The sequence below is a fragment of the Pipra filicauda genome, unplaced genomic scaffold (genome assembly GCF_003945595.2).
Source record: "Pipra filicauda isolate LSUMZ 115617 unplaced genomic scaffold, ASM394559v2 scaffold221_size1283894_pilon, whole genome shotgun sequence".
In the NCBI taxonomy this organism is placed as follows: domain Eukaryota; kingdom Metazoa; phylum Chordata; class Aves; order Passeriformes; family Pipridae; genus Pipra; species Pipra filicauda.
The window spans coordinates 827,296-841,011 of NW_024104334.1; the positions used below are offsets into that span (position 1 = coordinate 827,296).

The 13,716-nt window shown below is 38.6% G+C and overlaps 1 protein-coding gene across 1 annotated transcript in view; it reads left to right on the forward strand.

Annotated features, from left to right (window-relative positions):
- LPGAT1 (lysophosphatidylglycerol acyltransferase 1) overlaps positions 1–8,356 on the forward strand; it is a 67,186-nt gene extending 58,830 nt beyond the window's left edge. Inside the window, exon 8 of the mRNA XM_027723698.2 lies at positions 2,485–8,356. Coding sequence (XP_027579499.1) covers positions 2,485–2,636 — 152 coding nt within the window. The 3' untranslated portion in view covers positions 2,637–8,356. The remainder of the gene's footprint in view (positions 1–2,484) is intronic.
- Positions 8,357–13,716: the final 5,360 nt, after the last annotated feature.

Genomic DNA, 13,716 nt, shown 5'->3' on the forward strand with positions numbered 1-13,716 from the left:
ATTAGTAGGAATATATTCTTTTGGCATATTTTTATTTGGGAAGACAAAGAAACAAAGCCTAAAGCACCTTTTTCCTTTTTGCTATATTCTTAAGTGTTAAGAACTTTAATTGTCTGGGGAAAACCTGTAATATTAGACCTCTTGATATTAAACCCAAAAAAAAGTATATGCCTAAAATTTGAAATTAAACTATCTCATAATTTCTTACAGGTGTATTTTACACATTTCATTTATAAAATTAAAACCATTTAGGGTTAATAGCTGTAGGTGTAAGTAACAGACTCATATTTTAGCAGCTTGTAGAAAATTTGTATTGGCAAGTTCTTGATTTCTCTGAAGTGTTCAGCAGGATAACCTTGAACATCACAGTAACACAAGTGAGATTACATTTATCAGGACAAAAACACTTGGGTACTAATTAAAAAAGAAATTAAAAATGCAACTGTAAACTAGGAGTAATTGTATACTGAAGTCATTGTGCTCCTCACTCACTATGAGTCATTCTATGATTCGGTTGGTAGGGGACCTTGAAGATCATGTAGTTCCAATCCCCCTGCCACAGGCAGGGACACCTTCCACTAGACCAGGTTACTCAGAGCTCCTTCCAACCTGACCTTGAACACTTCTAGGGATGGGGCATCCATAGCTTCTCTGGGCTTTGTGTTCCAGTGCCTCACCACCCTCACAGTTCTTCCTAACATCTAATCTAAACGTGCTCTCTTTCAGTTTGAACCCATTCCCCCTTGTCCTGTCACTACATGCTCTTGTAAATAGTCTTGCCCTGCCTTTCCTGTAAGTGCTCATAAGCCAACTGGTGTGAGGTAACTAAAAAAGTAAGCAGTGTCATCCTACAGGGCAACAGGAAACACCCCTCACTCTACCAAATCTGAAACCTCATCTGGACATTCTGCATACATGTCCATCATCCCTGTTCGAAAAATATGAATTGAACTGGGAAGAGGGAAAGATAATAGATGCCGAGATGATTAAGGGGAAGGAGTCATCATTTCTGTGAAGGACAACTGAAAGTACTTGGCTTGTCTCAGCTGGGAAAGTGAAGGATCAAAGATACGAGTTGACTTGGGAGAGGGGAAAGAGACAGTTGCCATCTGTATGTACCAAAGAAAAAGGAAAGCTATTTAAACCAGAAGTCATTGTCTGTACAGAAAAACCAATGGGCCATAGAAGTACAAATGCAGTGTAGAGTGGACAAACAGAACCTTGCCGTGGGAATAAATGATGTGGCACATCTGCCCATATGTGAAAATGTATATCACTGAGAGGGGTTTTTTTAGGCTTTTTCTTAGTTAGTTGTTTTTGGTTTTGTTTTGTTTTTTTTTTTTTTTATTTAAGAGCATTCATGGAGGAAGAAAAGCTTTGTCTTAAACGCTTGATTGCAGTTCCTTCAGTGATTGCAAATGTGAAGCACAGAGATAAGTTGCTGATGACATCTAATTGCCCAAATTGTGTGGTTCCTGAGATTAAAAATTGACACTGCTGTGTCTTGACTCTTTGAATCATTAATTTCACGTTCTTCTGTGAGAAGTTGAGACTCCGTAATGCTGCAGCAAATACATAATTTTCTCTGTGTATTTAGAGTTTTTATATGCACTTTTCAAGATGAACAACAACAAAAGTGGTTTGTATCATCAAGGCTTTGTGCATCTCAGTAAAATGTAAAACAAATTATTTGATATGCTGATGTAAATATATGCAAATAGCTCATAAAGCTATGATGTATTCAGACGCATTTAATTTAGTGTTGCAAATCAGAAGAAGCCAAAATATGGAAAAATTAAATTTTATTATTGTCAGCTGTATCTCTTTCCAGTCTTTCCCATCTAAGCAAGCATTTCAGTAAAGTATTTCTGGAAAACTCCATGGCAAATTATAATGTTTCCTTAGTCTGTATGACTGACTGGCCAGTGAATGTTCAAACAACATGTGGAAGCTGTTGTTTAAAAAAGTGTGTGTGTTTATCTGTGTGTCTTTTCAAGAGGAACCTCAAGAATGTCTATGTGTTACTTCTTCACAGTATACAAACCCATCACCGGGCAACTGTAAAATTGGATATGGAATCCATTCAATTTGACCACACAGATATTAATAAAACTTCAAAAATAACACAGAAAACTTAGTTGACAGTCGGATCTCCCTGCAAACACTGAGTACAATGAGGACTGCTGCTTCTAAGGAATGCTTTGAATTTTATGCTTAAAGTTTCTAAGGAAATGAAAATTTTTCTTATTGAGGGTTTGGGTTTGGTTTTTGTTTTTGTTTTTTTTATTTTATTTTATTTTATTTTATTGAAGATAAGCAGTAATACTGGAGAATCTTTTACAAGTTTCAACAGCACAGCACATAAGAAACTAATTAATCATTTGTGGGCACTGTTGCTGGGACAAGCAGTGGTGGTAAAGAGTTGTGCACTAAGGCTGTCGTTCCTGTACAGAAGCATTAAATGTGTTTTCTTTTCTCTTGTAGGAGCTTTTCCCCCACCGAAGGGTCAAACAAAAGCTATTTCTCGGGAGATGACCCTCAGTAACCTGTGGTTAGTTGGCATACAATCACTTGCATTTTTGTCAGGCGGTATGTGGTACTGCATCTTTCAGTATTTGTACCATTGCCTATTTTAAAAGTGGAATGGGACCTGAGGACACAATGGGAATCCAGGCTCTTGCAAATGAGTATCATGTTGTATGTGCAAATGTGAATATTCAAGAGTAAAGGAAAATACTGGACGGACTTTTACCTCTCTTTGGGGGAATTTTAAACTCCACTAAAAGTGAAGATCAGTAACATAGTGACCTGATGATGTATTATTTTAAGAATTGTCTGTATTTTTAAAAATGTATACTCTCACCCACACTTAAGCAAATTCAGCATTTGGACAAAAGGTGCAATCGTACAACCACCGTAGAAGAATGTCTGTGACAAGAGAGCTTTGTCACCACAAGTATTTCTTGGCATGTAGTTAGAGCTCAGAAAATGCAGCAACTTGTCTCTTCAGTAGTGTGTACAACATTGGTGTGGTAGAGATTCCTCATTTGCACAACTTGTACTTTATTGCAACTCATTGTGCTGGAGTCAAAGATACTCGACAGAGCTGGTGGTGGCATCTTTTTGGCTACACAGTCAGCAGTTGTTGTACTAGATACATTGATCTAAACCCAAGACCCAAATAAGATCTAGTGTCAGGTCTGTTTTGTGAGGAATTGGTCCTCAAAAATGCATTGCAGCATTGTAGTGTGATTAAAAGCTATCCACATGTGATTAATCAGCCCATCCCTGCTGTGGTCTTAAACATCAGCTCTCCCAGTTCCGTGTGCTACAAGTATCTCGTATTGTGAGGAAACTTGGAAAATATAAAGTCACTTGGTTAATTTTCCCTCTTTGTTCAGAATGCTTCTCAGTGATTGTCATCAGTTTTGAAAATGCACTTTTAAAGGTAAAAATACAGTGAAGGAAAGACATTAAACTTAGGGAATAGAAGAAAGCTTTATTTGTCACACATTGGAAGCCAGAGCGATTCGAGCTGTTGCTGAAGGTCTGCTGGTGTTGCTGGGGATTTTTAGCCACCTTTGTATTTTGTATACTGCAGTCCAACCAAGGTGACCTTCGAGTGGTTTATAGAGGCCTTTTTCTCCCTGCTAATTGCAACAGCGCTAAATATACTTGTGGGAGAGTTTTTAAATAATTCAATGCCAACCATCTTAATGTTTTGCTAAGGAGTAATAGAAGAAAAACTAGTTTCTTAAAAAGAAAATATAGGTATAATTGCTATCATAAATCTATAGGAAGATACTACTGAAAAAAAAGTATGGTAATTATTCTGAATAACTACACGGAGGACAGTATTAATTAGCTCACCATTGTGCTAAAATCTTACTGAAAGAAGATGAGTTGAACTGAAGGGCAAATGGGAACAGAAGACACTTTCAGATGTGTAGCACAGGATACTTTTGAAAGGATGCCTGTGATGTACAGCCTTACTTCTGGCAGGTCTGGTTGGCATTGTGTTTATGTGATTATACAGAGATTTGTGAGAACTGTTCCTAAAATAAAACTAATCTGTCTAAATACAAGCAGGGTAGCCAGAACTTCAGATGTTGGCATACTGCCTTTTACAGAGTAATTTTGTTGAGAACAAAGTAAGCCCTCAGTAGTTTTGGCTCTGAGCATGCAATATTGATTCCCCTTCTCACTCCCTCTGCTGCTACATGAATCACAGTAGGTGGTGTGCAGCATACAAAACCTAGCCAGTGTTCCCTTTCTGTGGGGGAGCAAAGAGCATACCAAAACACGAGGCAATGCCAATTTCCCCGGCTTTGTGGAAAAATACCTTGTCAAATATGCCACCCCTGTCCTCACAAATGTAGCAACGTAGCTGCACCAGTGCAGCCTGGAGGCAAAAGATATTAGTTGCCAATAGCTTCATTGTTTAAGGCAAGATACTGTTTCTAAATACCATCTCTTTACACCTGAATTCTGGTGTAATGTAAAATACATTAAAAAGAGGTAAGTATGCCCTGACAGGGAGGCAGTCTGAGGAGTATTTGTTTTTTTTGTGTTGCTCTTGCTAAAGTCCAGCTGATGGAATGAATGTATTTAATCTGCTATTTTACAGGAGGGTGTTGGGGCAGCCCAGCAGCATTACCCTGTAAGTGGTTATTTCTGCTGCACGTGGGACTGAATCTTTAAAACTGCAAAACACAGGTGGCAAGCTGCTTATTACTGTCCTCCACCAGGTAGTTTGATCAGAACCACAGATGGCCATAGTACAGCTCGTTTTATTTTGAGCTAGGACAGACTGGAGTGATATAAAAAGGGAAGTTTATATAAGCAGATTGCACAGCAGTTACTCACATCAGGAGATTGTTCTTTACAGACGCTGTGAACTCCTTTTAAGAGCATCTTGTTTTTTCAAAAGCAGTATTTTTATTTTTTTCCCAGTGGGTTGCAGTCGATAGCGAGTGTTCACGTGCTGCCTAAAGGAATTAGTAATGCACAATAACGTTTCAGATAAGCATTTGATTTATCTGGTCCTGTTTGTTTTCAGTTTGTTCCTCTATAGTTCTTACTTTGTTTTCAAGCACTGATTTCAGTTGTTTCAGTAGGGTGAGTAAATAGTATTTAGGTCCTAGGCTTCTTTCCTGCCTGCACTGGAAAATGTGAAGAGCGCCTGACTTGTGTCTCCTCATGGTTGAGTTGCCGTAGATGACAGTGGAACAAAACCATTGTTAAGCAACTCCAAAGTACCCTCCCAGCGTGATCTTGGATGCTGCTTCATGAAAGAGAATAAATTGGATTGAAGTTTTGCTATGAAGGGAAAACTAAAGTGGATACAATGTCTAGGAAATTCTGTGCTATAAATACCCTGCTGGTCCAGACTGCGTGGAGCTTAGCAGGCTACTTTGTAAAACATGAATTCCTGTCGGTTGCAGTTCAGTTCTACCTTCTGGCAGTTGGCTGGTGTTATGGACGTAGAGGGCATTTTGCTGCACCATCCATGGGGCTTCCTCCTCTGGAGAGTTCAAAATGTGTTTGATGGAAATTATGTTAATGAACCATACAGTTGATCACAAATGAATATGACTTTGAATTTATATTAAGGGGAAAAATAATAGAAAAATGTATAAAATGATCAAGAATGAAAAATTCACAGAAAAAAGTGCTAACTGAAAGCTGTTGCACACAAAGTGAGAAGAGAGCAATTTGAGTGTATTGCAAATAAAGGTGATTCTCTGCCAGGGTTGCACACAAAACATCTCTACATTTCTACATTTAATTGTTCATAAACAAGTTGTTACAATTGAAATTATGTAAGTCCTCATGGTTTAGCTTTAGTGCTCTTTGAATTCTCATTATGTGAAAAGCATGTGCCCATCCACATAGAGCAGTGTTTCTTCAGTGCCCTGGGGTGAGTGTGCCTTCATTATGGGTGTACTTGGACTCCATGTATGGTTCTGTCTAGTTTTGCAACTATAGTGTCTCTTGCAGGAGGGATTTTTATTTTAAGTTGCTTTCACCAGATGCTGAAAAGTGAGATTTCGGTTCAACTCGCTTTACTGGAAAATTAAAAGCTTCCCTCTCCCTCCTCCACCCCCACCATCAAAAATAAGATGCAAAAATCGTATTGCAGTGAAGATACAGGCATCACTGTGCTACTGTTCATTATTCACTTGGTTTGCAAATGATCTAACTTTTTTTTGTCTGACACTGCCATAAAGTGCTGTTAACTTTTTTCACCTGTTTGTACAAGACAATAACAGATACCGATCACTGTGTGTGACAGGATTCAACTGCTCCGCTTTGCCTTGACAAAATTTTGGGACCAAAGGTACTTAAAACTGGGATTTCCAAATCATGAGCCCAGGGTTGGGTGCATTCTCTTGACAGTCAGCTGGAGATTTTGTGGTGATCTGAAACAATCACATTAAATAATTATACATCTGGGATTCTGTATTGTTTGGAAATAATGGAGCCATATGAAATAAAGGGTTGTTTTGCAAAATTGCATATTTGATAGTTTTTACACTTCTTTAAAAAAACCTCAAAACAACAATTGGAAGAGCAAATAAAACTGTACTCTGGTTTAAAATGTCTGCATACATTATGAATGCTTCTGAGCAGCTCTACTTCTTCTGTAAAAACTGTAGACTACCTGGCTGTGATACAAAATAAGTCATTGAAAGGATTCTATGCATTTTAAAGTTAGACCTTTTATTTTATCATGGGATAATGAAGTAATTATTCACTGAACAGCTGTCCTATTAAAGTGAGTTAGTTCCTTAAAATTACTCTACCTTGATGTTCATATTGTATGATGAACAGAGGTTTTTTTGTACCAGTTATTTTCTCCTCCAATTTTCTCCTTCCCTCCTGTGTTACCTGTGTTTTTGTTTCATATGATAAAATGGATGCGGAAGCCTGGAGGGACTGTCAGTGGTTCTGCAGAGGGTTGGTCATGTTTGGAATTATTTTGCTGAATTTATTTCATTGGATTTTTTAATAAGATCTTTTCAGCAGCCAAGATGTCTTTCAGAAATGTAGACAGATACCAGAAGCAGCATTTCTATGTGAAGATTATTAGGTTTCTTTTCCTTCTTTTTTGTGTGTGTGGTTGATTTTTTTTTTTGTCAAGATTATTTCATATGCTTCTAATCCTTAATGGATTAGATTATTTTCTTTGGTTATATTTATTGTGCTTATAACTAATAGATACACACCCTTTATTGTGCTTACCATAAACACAACAAATAGTAAAATAACACTTTGGTTCACTACACAGCTGCAGTGTTAATTTGTGATAGATAACATTGTTTATTAGAGCATTCATGAGGAAGGACACAGAGACAAATGTTTCTATGCCAGAAGTGGTAAGGGCAGGAGTGTAGCAATAGGGAAGAGAGGGGAAAGCAGCTTCTGCAGCCCCACCCTCACTCACTCCAGCGCCCTCTGGAAGCTGTGCCGGTGCTCAGGCTGCATAATTTCTCTGCAAGTCACTGTGTAGCAATGAATCTTTAAGTTTCTGAGTTGAGGGCATGCCAAGAGCAGAACCTGAGACCCCATTGACCCTGCATTACCACCATCCTAAAATGATGTGACTCCAACCTCGTTGCGAGCAAGTCCGTAATTACTGTGAGATACGTGTATTTTTAAAGAGTGATCTGTTTTTAAACAGCTCTAGCTAGGCAAAGCAATATCAAGTGGAACAGCACCATTCATTCTGCGGCCCTGGCATCTCTCCCTAACAATAGTTCTTAGCTCCATGTCACCTTTTGTGCTAACTGCTGGTCTGCAATACTGCAATGTGTAATAAAGGAAAAAGGAACTCCTTGGAGCATCATGAGACATCTTGCACAATTTCCAAAACAGCGCCATGGTTGTAGTGACGTCTACCTCTTTGTTTCCCTTCTGGGTTTTGTCTTGTTTTTCTGTGTGGTGTTTTTCTGTGAGGGGTGGGGGGAATCGGGAAGTGGGAAGGAAAACTTGAAATCTCAATATTAAGACACTGGTGGAGGATCCAGTGCTTACCAGTGGTGTTGTCATATTGAAAAAGCCATTGTTTTTAATTCCTGCCTAGTATGAAATGTTTGTTTTAAAAAATTCTTCCTGCTGGAAAGAAAAATGTATTTTTAAAAAGAAAAAACATCCCTCTTTTGGCTATGAGAATGTCAGCTGTATGAGTTGTGACCATATCATGACATGCTGATCAGATAAATAAATTTTTATCTCTCAGGACTCTATTGTATTTTTACTGTTCTGGTAACTGTCACAGCTTTTCTGAAAGGATGCTCTTCATTTATAAATATCACTAATTTCAGCTGAGACAACAAATAAAAAAGGTCGTGTGCTTACTCTGGTTTACAAAGAACCATTTCGTCTTGGTTTAGCAAAAGACGTTCATCCTGTGAAAGATACTGAATTCACCCTGGGAAAGGTACTGAAAGGCTTGCTGCAGGTAAGCTTAGGGCACGGGGGAATTGCTGCAGTTGAATTCCAGTTCCAGGTGTTTCTCCCCCTTCTTCTCCCCCTTCCTCCCTGAGGGCTGCTGTGAGCTTTGGCTATACTCTAAAATAGAGGTGTGGAGAGTACGTAACTTTCTAGGTGATTGTAAAGGGGAGGCTCCTTTTGAAAGAAGTTGCAGAGTAAGGGGCAGAACGGAAGAATGGGGCTCACTGTGTGTCACAAGTCCAAAGTGTGGATAAAAATGGGTACCTGAGGTGGTCAGACATGTTACATGCTGCAGTTATTTTGATCTCGAAAGTAAAGAGACGGTATCTCCTGTAAAAAAAAGGCTTTCCTGTTAATATCTTTATATGTCTTGAATCTGTTAGTACTTAAACTTCCCATATGTCTTTAGGTTCTGTGTGGAATAAGGAAGAAGTCTCTTGGTTTGGTTGTCCTTTCTAATGTCAGTCTGGTTTTGTACCAAGTTAGCCAGTTGGTTTGCCTAAGACTTCTCCGTGAGTTTGGAGAAATGATACATCAGGAATTTCAGACCAGCTAGTGCAGCTGTATAAAGGCTACTGATATTTTTGCTTAAAAATAAATCATAAAGTTTGTTGTAAATGACATTATTGTGCAAGTATTAAAGTCTGACAAGAACAGATAGTGAATTTATGAGCACTAAAGTGGTAAGGAGCTCCCTGAATGGTGAAGTTTACCTTGGAAAACTGGGAAAGTTCCAAAAATGTGGATGTTGTGACAGGGGTCAATAGGATCAAACTCTAGGTCTATGCAGTGAGTAAATAATAAGCTAACCTCAGTAAGGCCCCTCTACATGGCTTTGGGAAAAAGCAACTCTGGCTTTGCTAAACAAACCTACAAGACTAAACTCGATGAGATGGCAAATGTGGCTGATTATTGTATAGCAGAATTGATTATTGTATGACAGAGTATAGTTGAGGGTTTTGTAATCTCACTTGAGAATCTGAAGGGGAAAAACTAAAAGGTCAATTTATACTAAATTACTTTTGGAGAGGAAGTTTTTCATTCACAGTGGACTAATTCTGCAGATCTGTTCAACAATGTACAATATTTTCATAAACGACATGAAATAAAATACAATTTTTTTTATCTACTAATTTGTTATTAATGAGGACAAGTTGCTGAGTGGCCCAAATCACTTAGTAAAGTGTGTGTTTGATACTAACCAAAAGGAAGGTTTATCTGGCTACAAGGAATAGATGTCTCCCAGGAAGAGAAATTATCCCAGAAGATACTGACATAGAAATAAATAAAAGGGCAGATTTAACCCTTTAAGCAAATGGACCAAGTAGGAGCGGAGAGTAGTAGGATTTCCCTCTGCGCATTAGTGAGACCGTATTTTGAATATAGACTCAAAGTGGCTAGGCAAGATGGAAGAGAAGAATTTCTAAACCAATGTTTCCCTCCCAAGAGTCTTGTTGTTTCCAGGCTAGGTGTAGCTGGCTGGCTTTGAGCTGAAATAAAACACTGCTCAGTCTCTTAGCAAGGTTTTCTTCACCTCTGAGGGGTGGCTGGCTGCTCACTGCTCCTTCCAGCTGTTTCCTGTGGTGGAACTGCCACTCCCAGCTCCGAGCTATGGCTCTCTAACTCGTTGACTTGCTTTTGTCGTTGGACCTTCTTTTTTTCACCTTTGCCCCACAATCTTAGTTGGTTTTTATCCACTCAAGGAGCAGATACCATCACACAAGATGCTAGAAGCCAAAACTTCAGGTTCAGATACAATGGTGTTAAACACTCCTGCTGATTAATTTCTGTCTCACCCTCACTTCCCCTCAGCAAGGCTGTTCCCTTTGTCTTGCACACATCTCTCGTGAGGAGGAGGTGACAGGTACAGCGGTGCTGTGAAACCCACAGCCTGCCAGTGCTTTCCCCCAAGGTGAAGCTGCTGCCTTTTCTTCTCCCTCCACACTTTTAGAAACACCGAAGATGCTTTTGTTGTTGTTCTTGTGTTCCCCTATCTCTGTGTTTCTCTTAGGCTGACACACGGTGTCTTGCTCATCAGCAAGTATTTGAAGGGAAGAAACCCAGAACTAGTAGATAGGGGCTGTCCTTCTGCACCTCTGTCTTCAAGTGCACAAGATGTTAGGCATCCAGGAAAAGAAAGAAAACTCCCTCCACTGGACGAGACGGTAATTTTCCTGCATTGAAAATGGCAAACTTAAAATCGGTAGAACAGAACTGATGGCTTGGGTTTGGTTTTGGTTTGGTGTTTGGGTTTCTTTGCCACTGCTCTGACTAAATACTCTCTTGCAGCTGGCAAAAGTAGTGGAACATTTTATATGCAATGCTCTGCTGTTACACCACAGCCAGTGACTTAGAGGACCTCGCCTGACAAGCGCAATTTTAAGAACTTCCAGAGCTGAACCTTGTATCCTATAACTAGGGTGGGGTTGTTTTTTGAGGAAGGTTCTAAGCCAAAACTAACAACAAAAATAGATATAAATAGTATTTAATATAGTAGAGTCTTAAAACTAAGCTCTGTTAATTGCCCACAAGCCTGCAGTAATGTTTGCTGAAATAATGCCGCTTAACTAGTGCTGGATTAGTTTCTGTCAAATAAATTTTCTCCTGCTTCTGTTTATTCCAATGTTCAGTACTGGCTCCATTGTCACTTAAGATTGTAGCTGATGGGTTTTCCTACTCCAGCAATTCCCGTACAGTAACACTGATAAGGTGGGGTTTGATGTTTTGTGTTTGCACTGCAGCTGTTACCTAAAGGTTCAGAACATCAGTGTGTTCTGCAGGCAACTAAGTATTTGCTAAGTGGACAGAAGGACATACATTTGAGGGCAGTTACTTAAGGTTGCCTGTAATACCTGCCGCTGTGTGCCCCTTACACAAGTCTCTCTGTTGTGCTGAGAGAAGGATCTAGATCAAGATCAATTTTTAGCATTATTCATTGAATAAAACTCACACACACACAAAGTGAAGCTGTACCAACACAAACTCTGAAAGATCCCAAACTGAGCCAATTAAAGCTACAAAGGAAATCTGGAAAAATTTAGTTAAGTGAAAGAAGAGAGTCTAGTCTGCTTAGTTAATCCAAGAGTTAAGTAAAATACCATTATGTTCTGTACAAATCAGGTGTACTCAGCAGGTGTTTTCATGGAATCCAGTTGGGAAAAAATTACTAAATATGCTGCAGTTCAGTGCAGAATAAAGCCCAGCTCAGGATGAGGAAGGGAGGGAAAGCCCCAGCTTGGGCATGTGTTTGGTTCTCCATTCCTCAACTCTTGAAATCAGAACTGTTGTCTTAAATATTTTATTACAGAGCTGAAATAGAAGTAGATACTATTTAGCCTAATTACAGTGGGAGGTTGTGACCTACATTATGCAGGTAACAAGACTAAATAATTGATGGGCTTTGGCCCAAAAGTCTATGAAACTTTTAATTTTATTAGTAGCTAGATGGCAAGTTCGTTCTTTATGCTTTTACTGTCTCAATGCAGTGTTTCTGTTTTCTGCTCTAGGCTTACAAACCCTGAATTTTGCAAGAAATAGCAATAAATATAATGCTAATTTTTCAGAATACTTCCTAATTTTCATCTTTGAAGTAACTATTAAAGTGCCTTTCTTTATTATGTAAACAGAGATGAATGGAGCTGCATAGAGAATCAGGCCCCAGATATGTCTCAGCCATTATCCTCACACCCAGAATAGCCAGGACAAGTGCCTCAGGGAAAAGTGTAAGGATCCCTGGAGTGGACAAGCCTTGAATAACCTTGCTATATACAGGAATTTTCTTCCTAACCCTTCCATTAGAAGTTGGCTTATATTCTGGCCCACTGAAATTTATATTCCCTGTTTTGTTTTGCTTTTACTTTGCCTCCTTAGTGTCAGGATTTGGGGTTTTTTTTGTTGACCTGACGATTTTTGAGCTTTGGGAGGTTAATGAGTCCTGCAGGCCACTTAGAAGCTCTGTCAAAAGTCCACTTTCTTTCAGAAAAAGCTTCATTCTTTATAAATGTTCTGTTTTCTTATTGGTTGTTTGTTCTCTGTTGTGTTATGAGAGGTTTTAAAAAAAACACAAACCCTGATGTAGCTTTTTTTTCCCTACCTTTCCTCGTTTTATATACCTCTGTCAGTCTACCATGACTGAGTATTTCTCTGAACTATTTAAATTGCTGTTCTTGTTCTGGTAGATCCATCACCTGCATAGTTAAGTTCCTTCTGATTTTTATTATAACATTCAGAGAATTGATTGCCCTATCAGTATAATTTATTTAAATACTTATCCATACAGCTTGATGGTGAGAGGATTAGATTTAGTAATGGATTAGTGATTTCCTGACTCCAGTGACACATATAAATCAAATAGTAAATATGTTAGCAGCTACAGCAAAAAAAAAAAATCTGCCAATAATTTTCTATTTTCTGCATAAAAAATGCACGCATTTAGATTGATTGCATAGTGAAGAAGACTAAACAGATAAAGCTGTTCCGTAAGGTGAAAAGAGAGAACAGGGAAATTGCTTCCTTGATCCTAACATTCAGGTTAAGTTTTATAAGCTTCTGCTGGTATCTCCCTGAAATCTCTGAGATTCAAGGAGCTGTTGTAGAAGCCAACATGCTGCTAACCTGAACCAGAGCCACCAGTCAAGAGCTCTTTGGGGAACAGCTCTGTCTCCCTAAAGGATCTATAAAAAGTTGCCCTCTGATTTTTATTTGTGGCCCTTGTTATATGTTATATAAATATATATTGGTTATATGAAAATAAATACAAAATATTCAGTCAAGCCAAAGAATCAGGATATGGAGAAACTCCATACAACCATGCAAAAGGCTCCTGACCTTTATTTTCTGGTTTGCATCTCTCTCTCTAGCACTTTGTTTTGTAAAGAGGTGTTGTATATGCTGTGTATGGTAATGCAGGCAGCACAGCCAACCTGAGTGTATTAAGGGTAGATATCACAAGGTCAGAAGTGCCAGTTGTACTAATTAGTACAATCCTGACTAAGAACAGTTATATGACTTTATTTTTGATGAGCACAAGGATTATGGAAATTTAGATAGAACAATAATCTATTTTTATATGGTATTTTGTAAGCTCAGAAGATGAATCTGCAATATGCTGCACAGTAAGACAGGCCAGAGCTGTAGCTAAATTATCAAAACTGCAGGAACAAAAAGTTCTTTACTTTACAGTACTGCATGGAAGTCTCCAGGTTATGGCAATAACCCTTACTTGGTATTGAAAGTATGTGTTACAGTGACAAGATAATG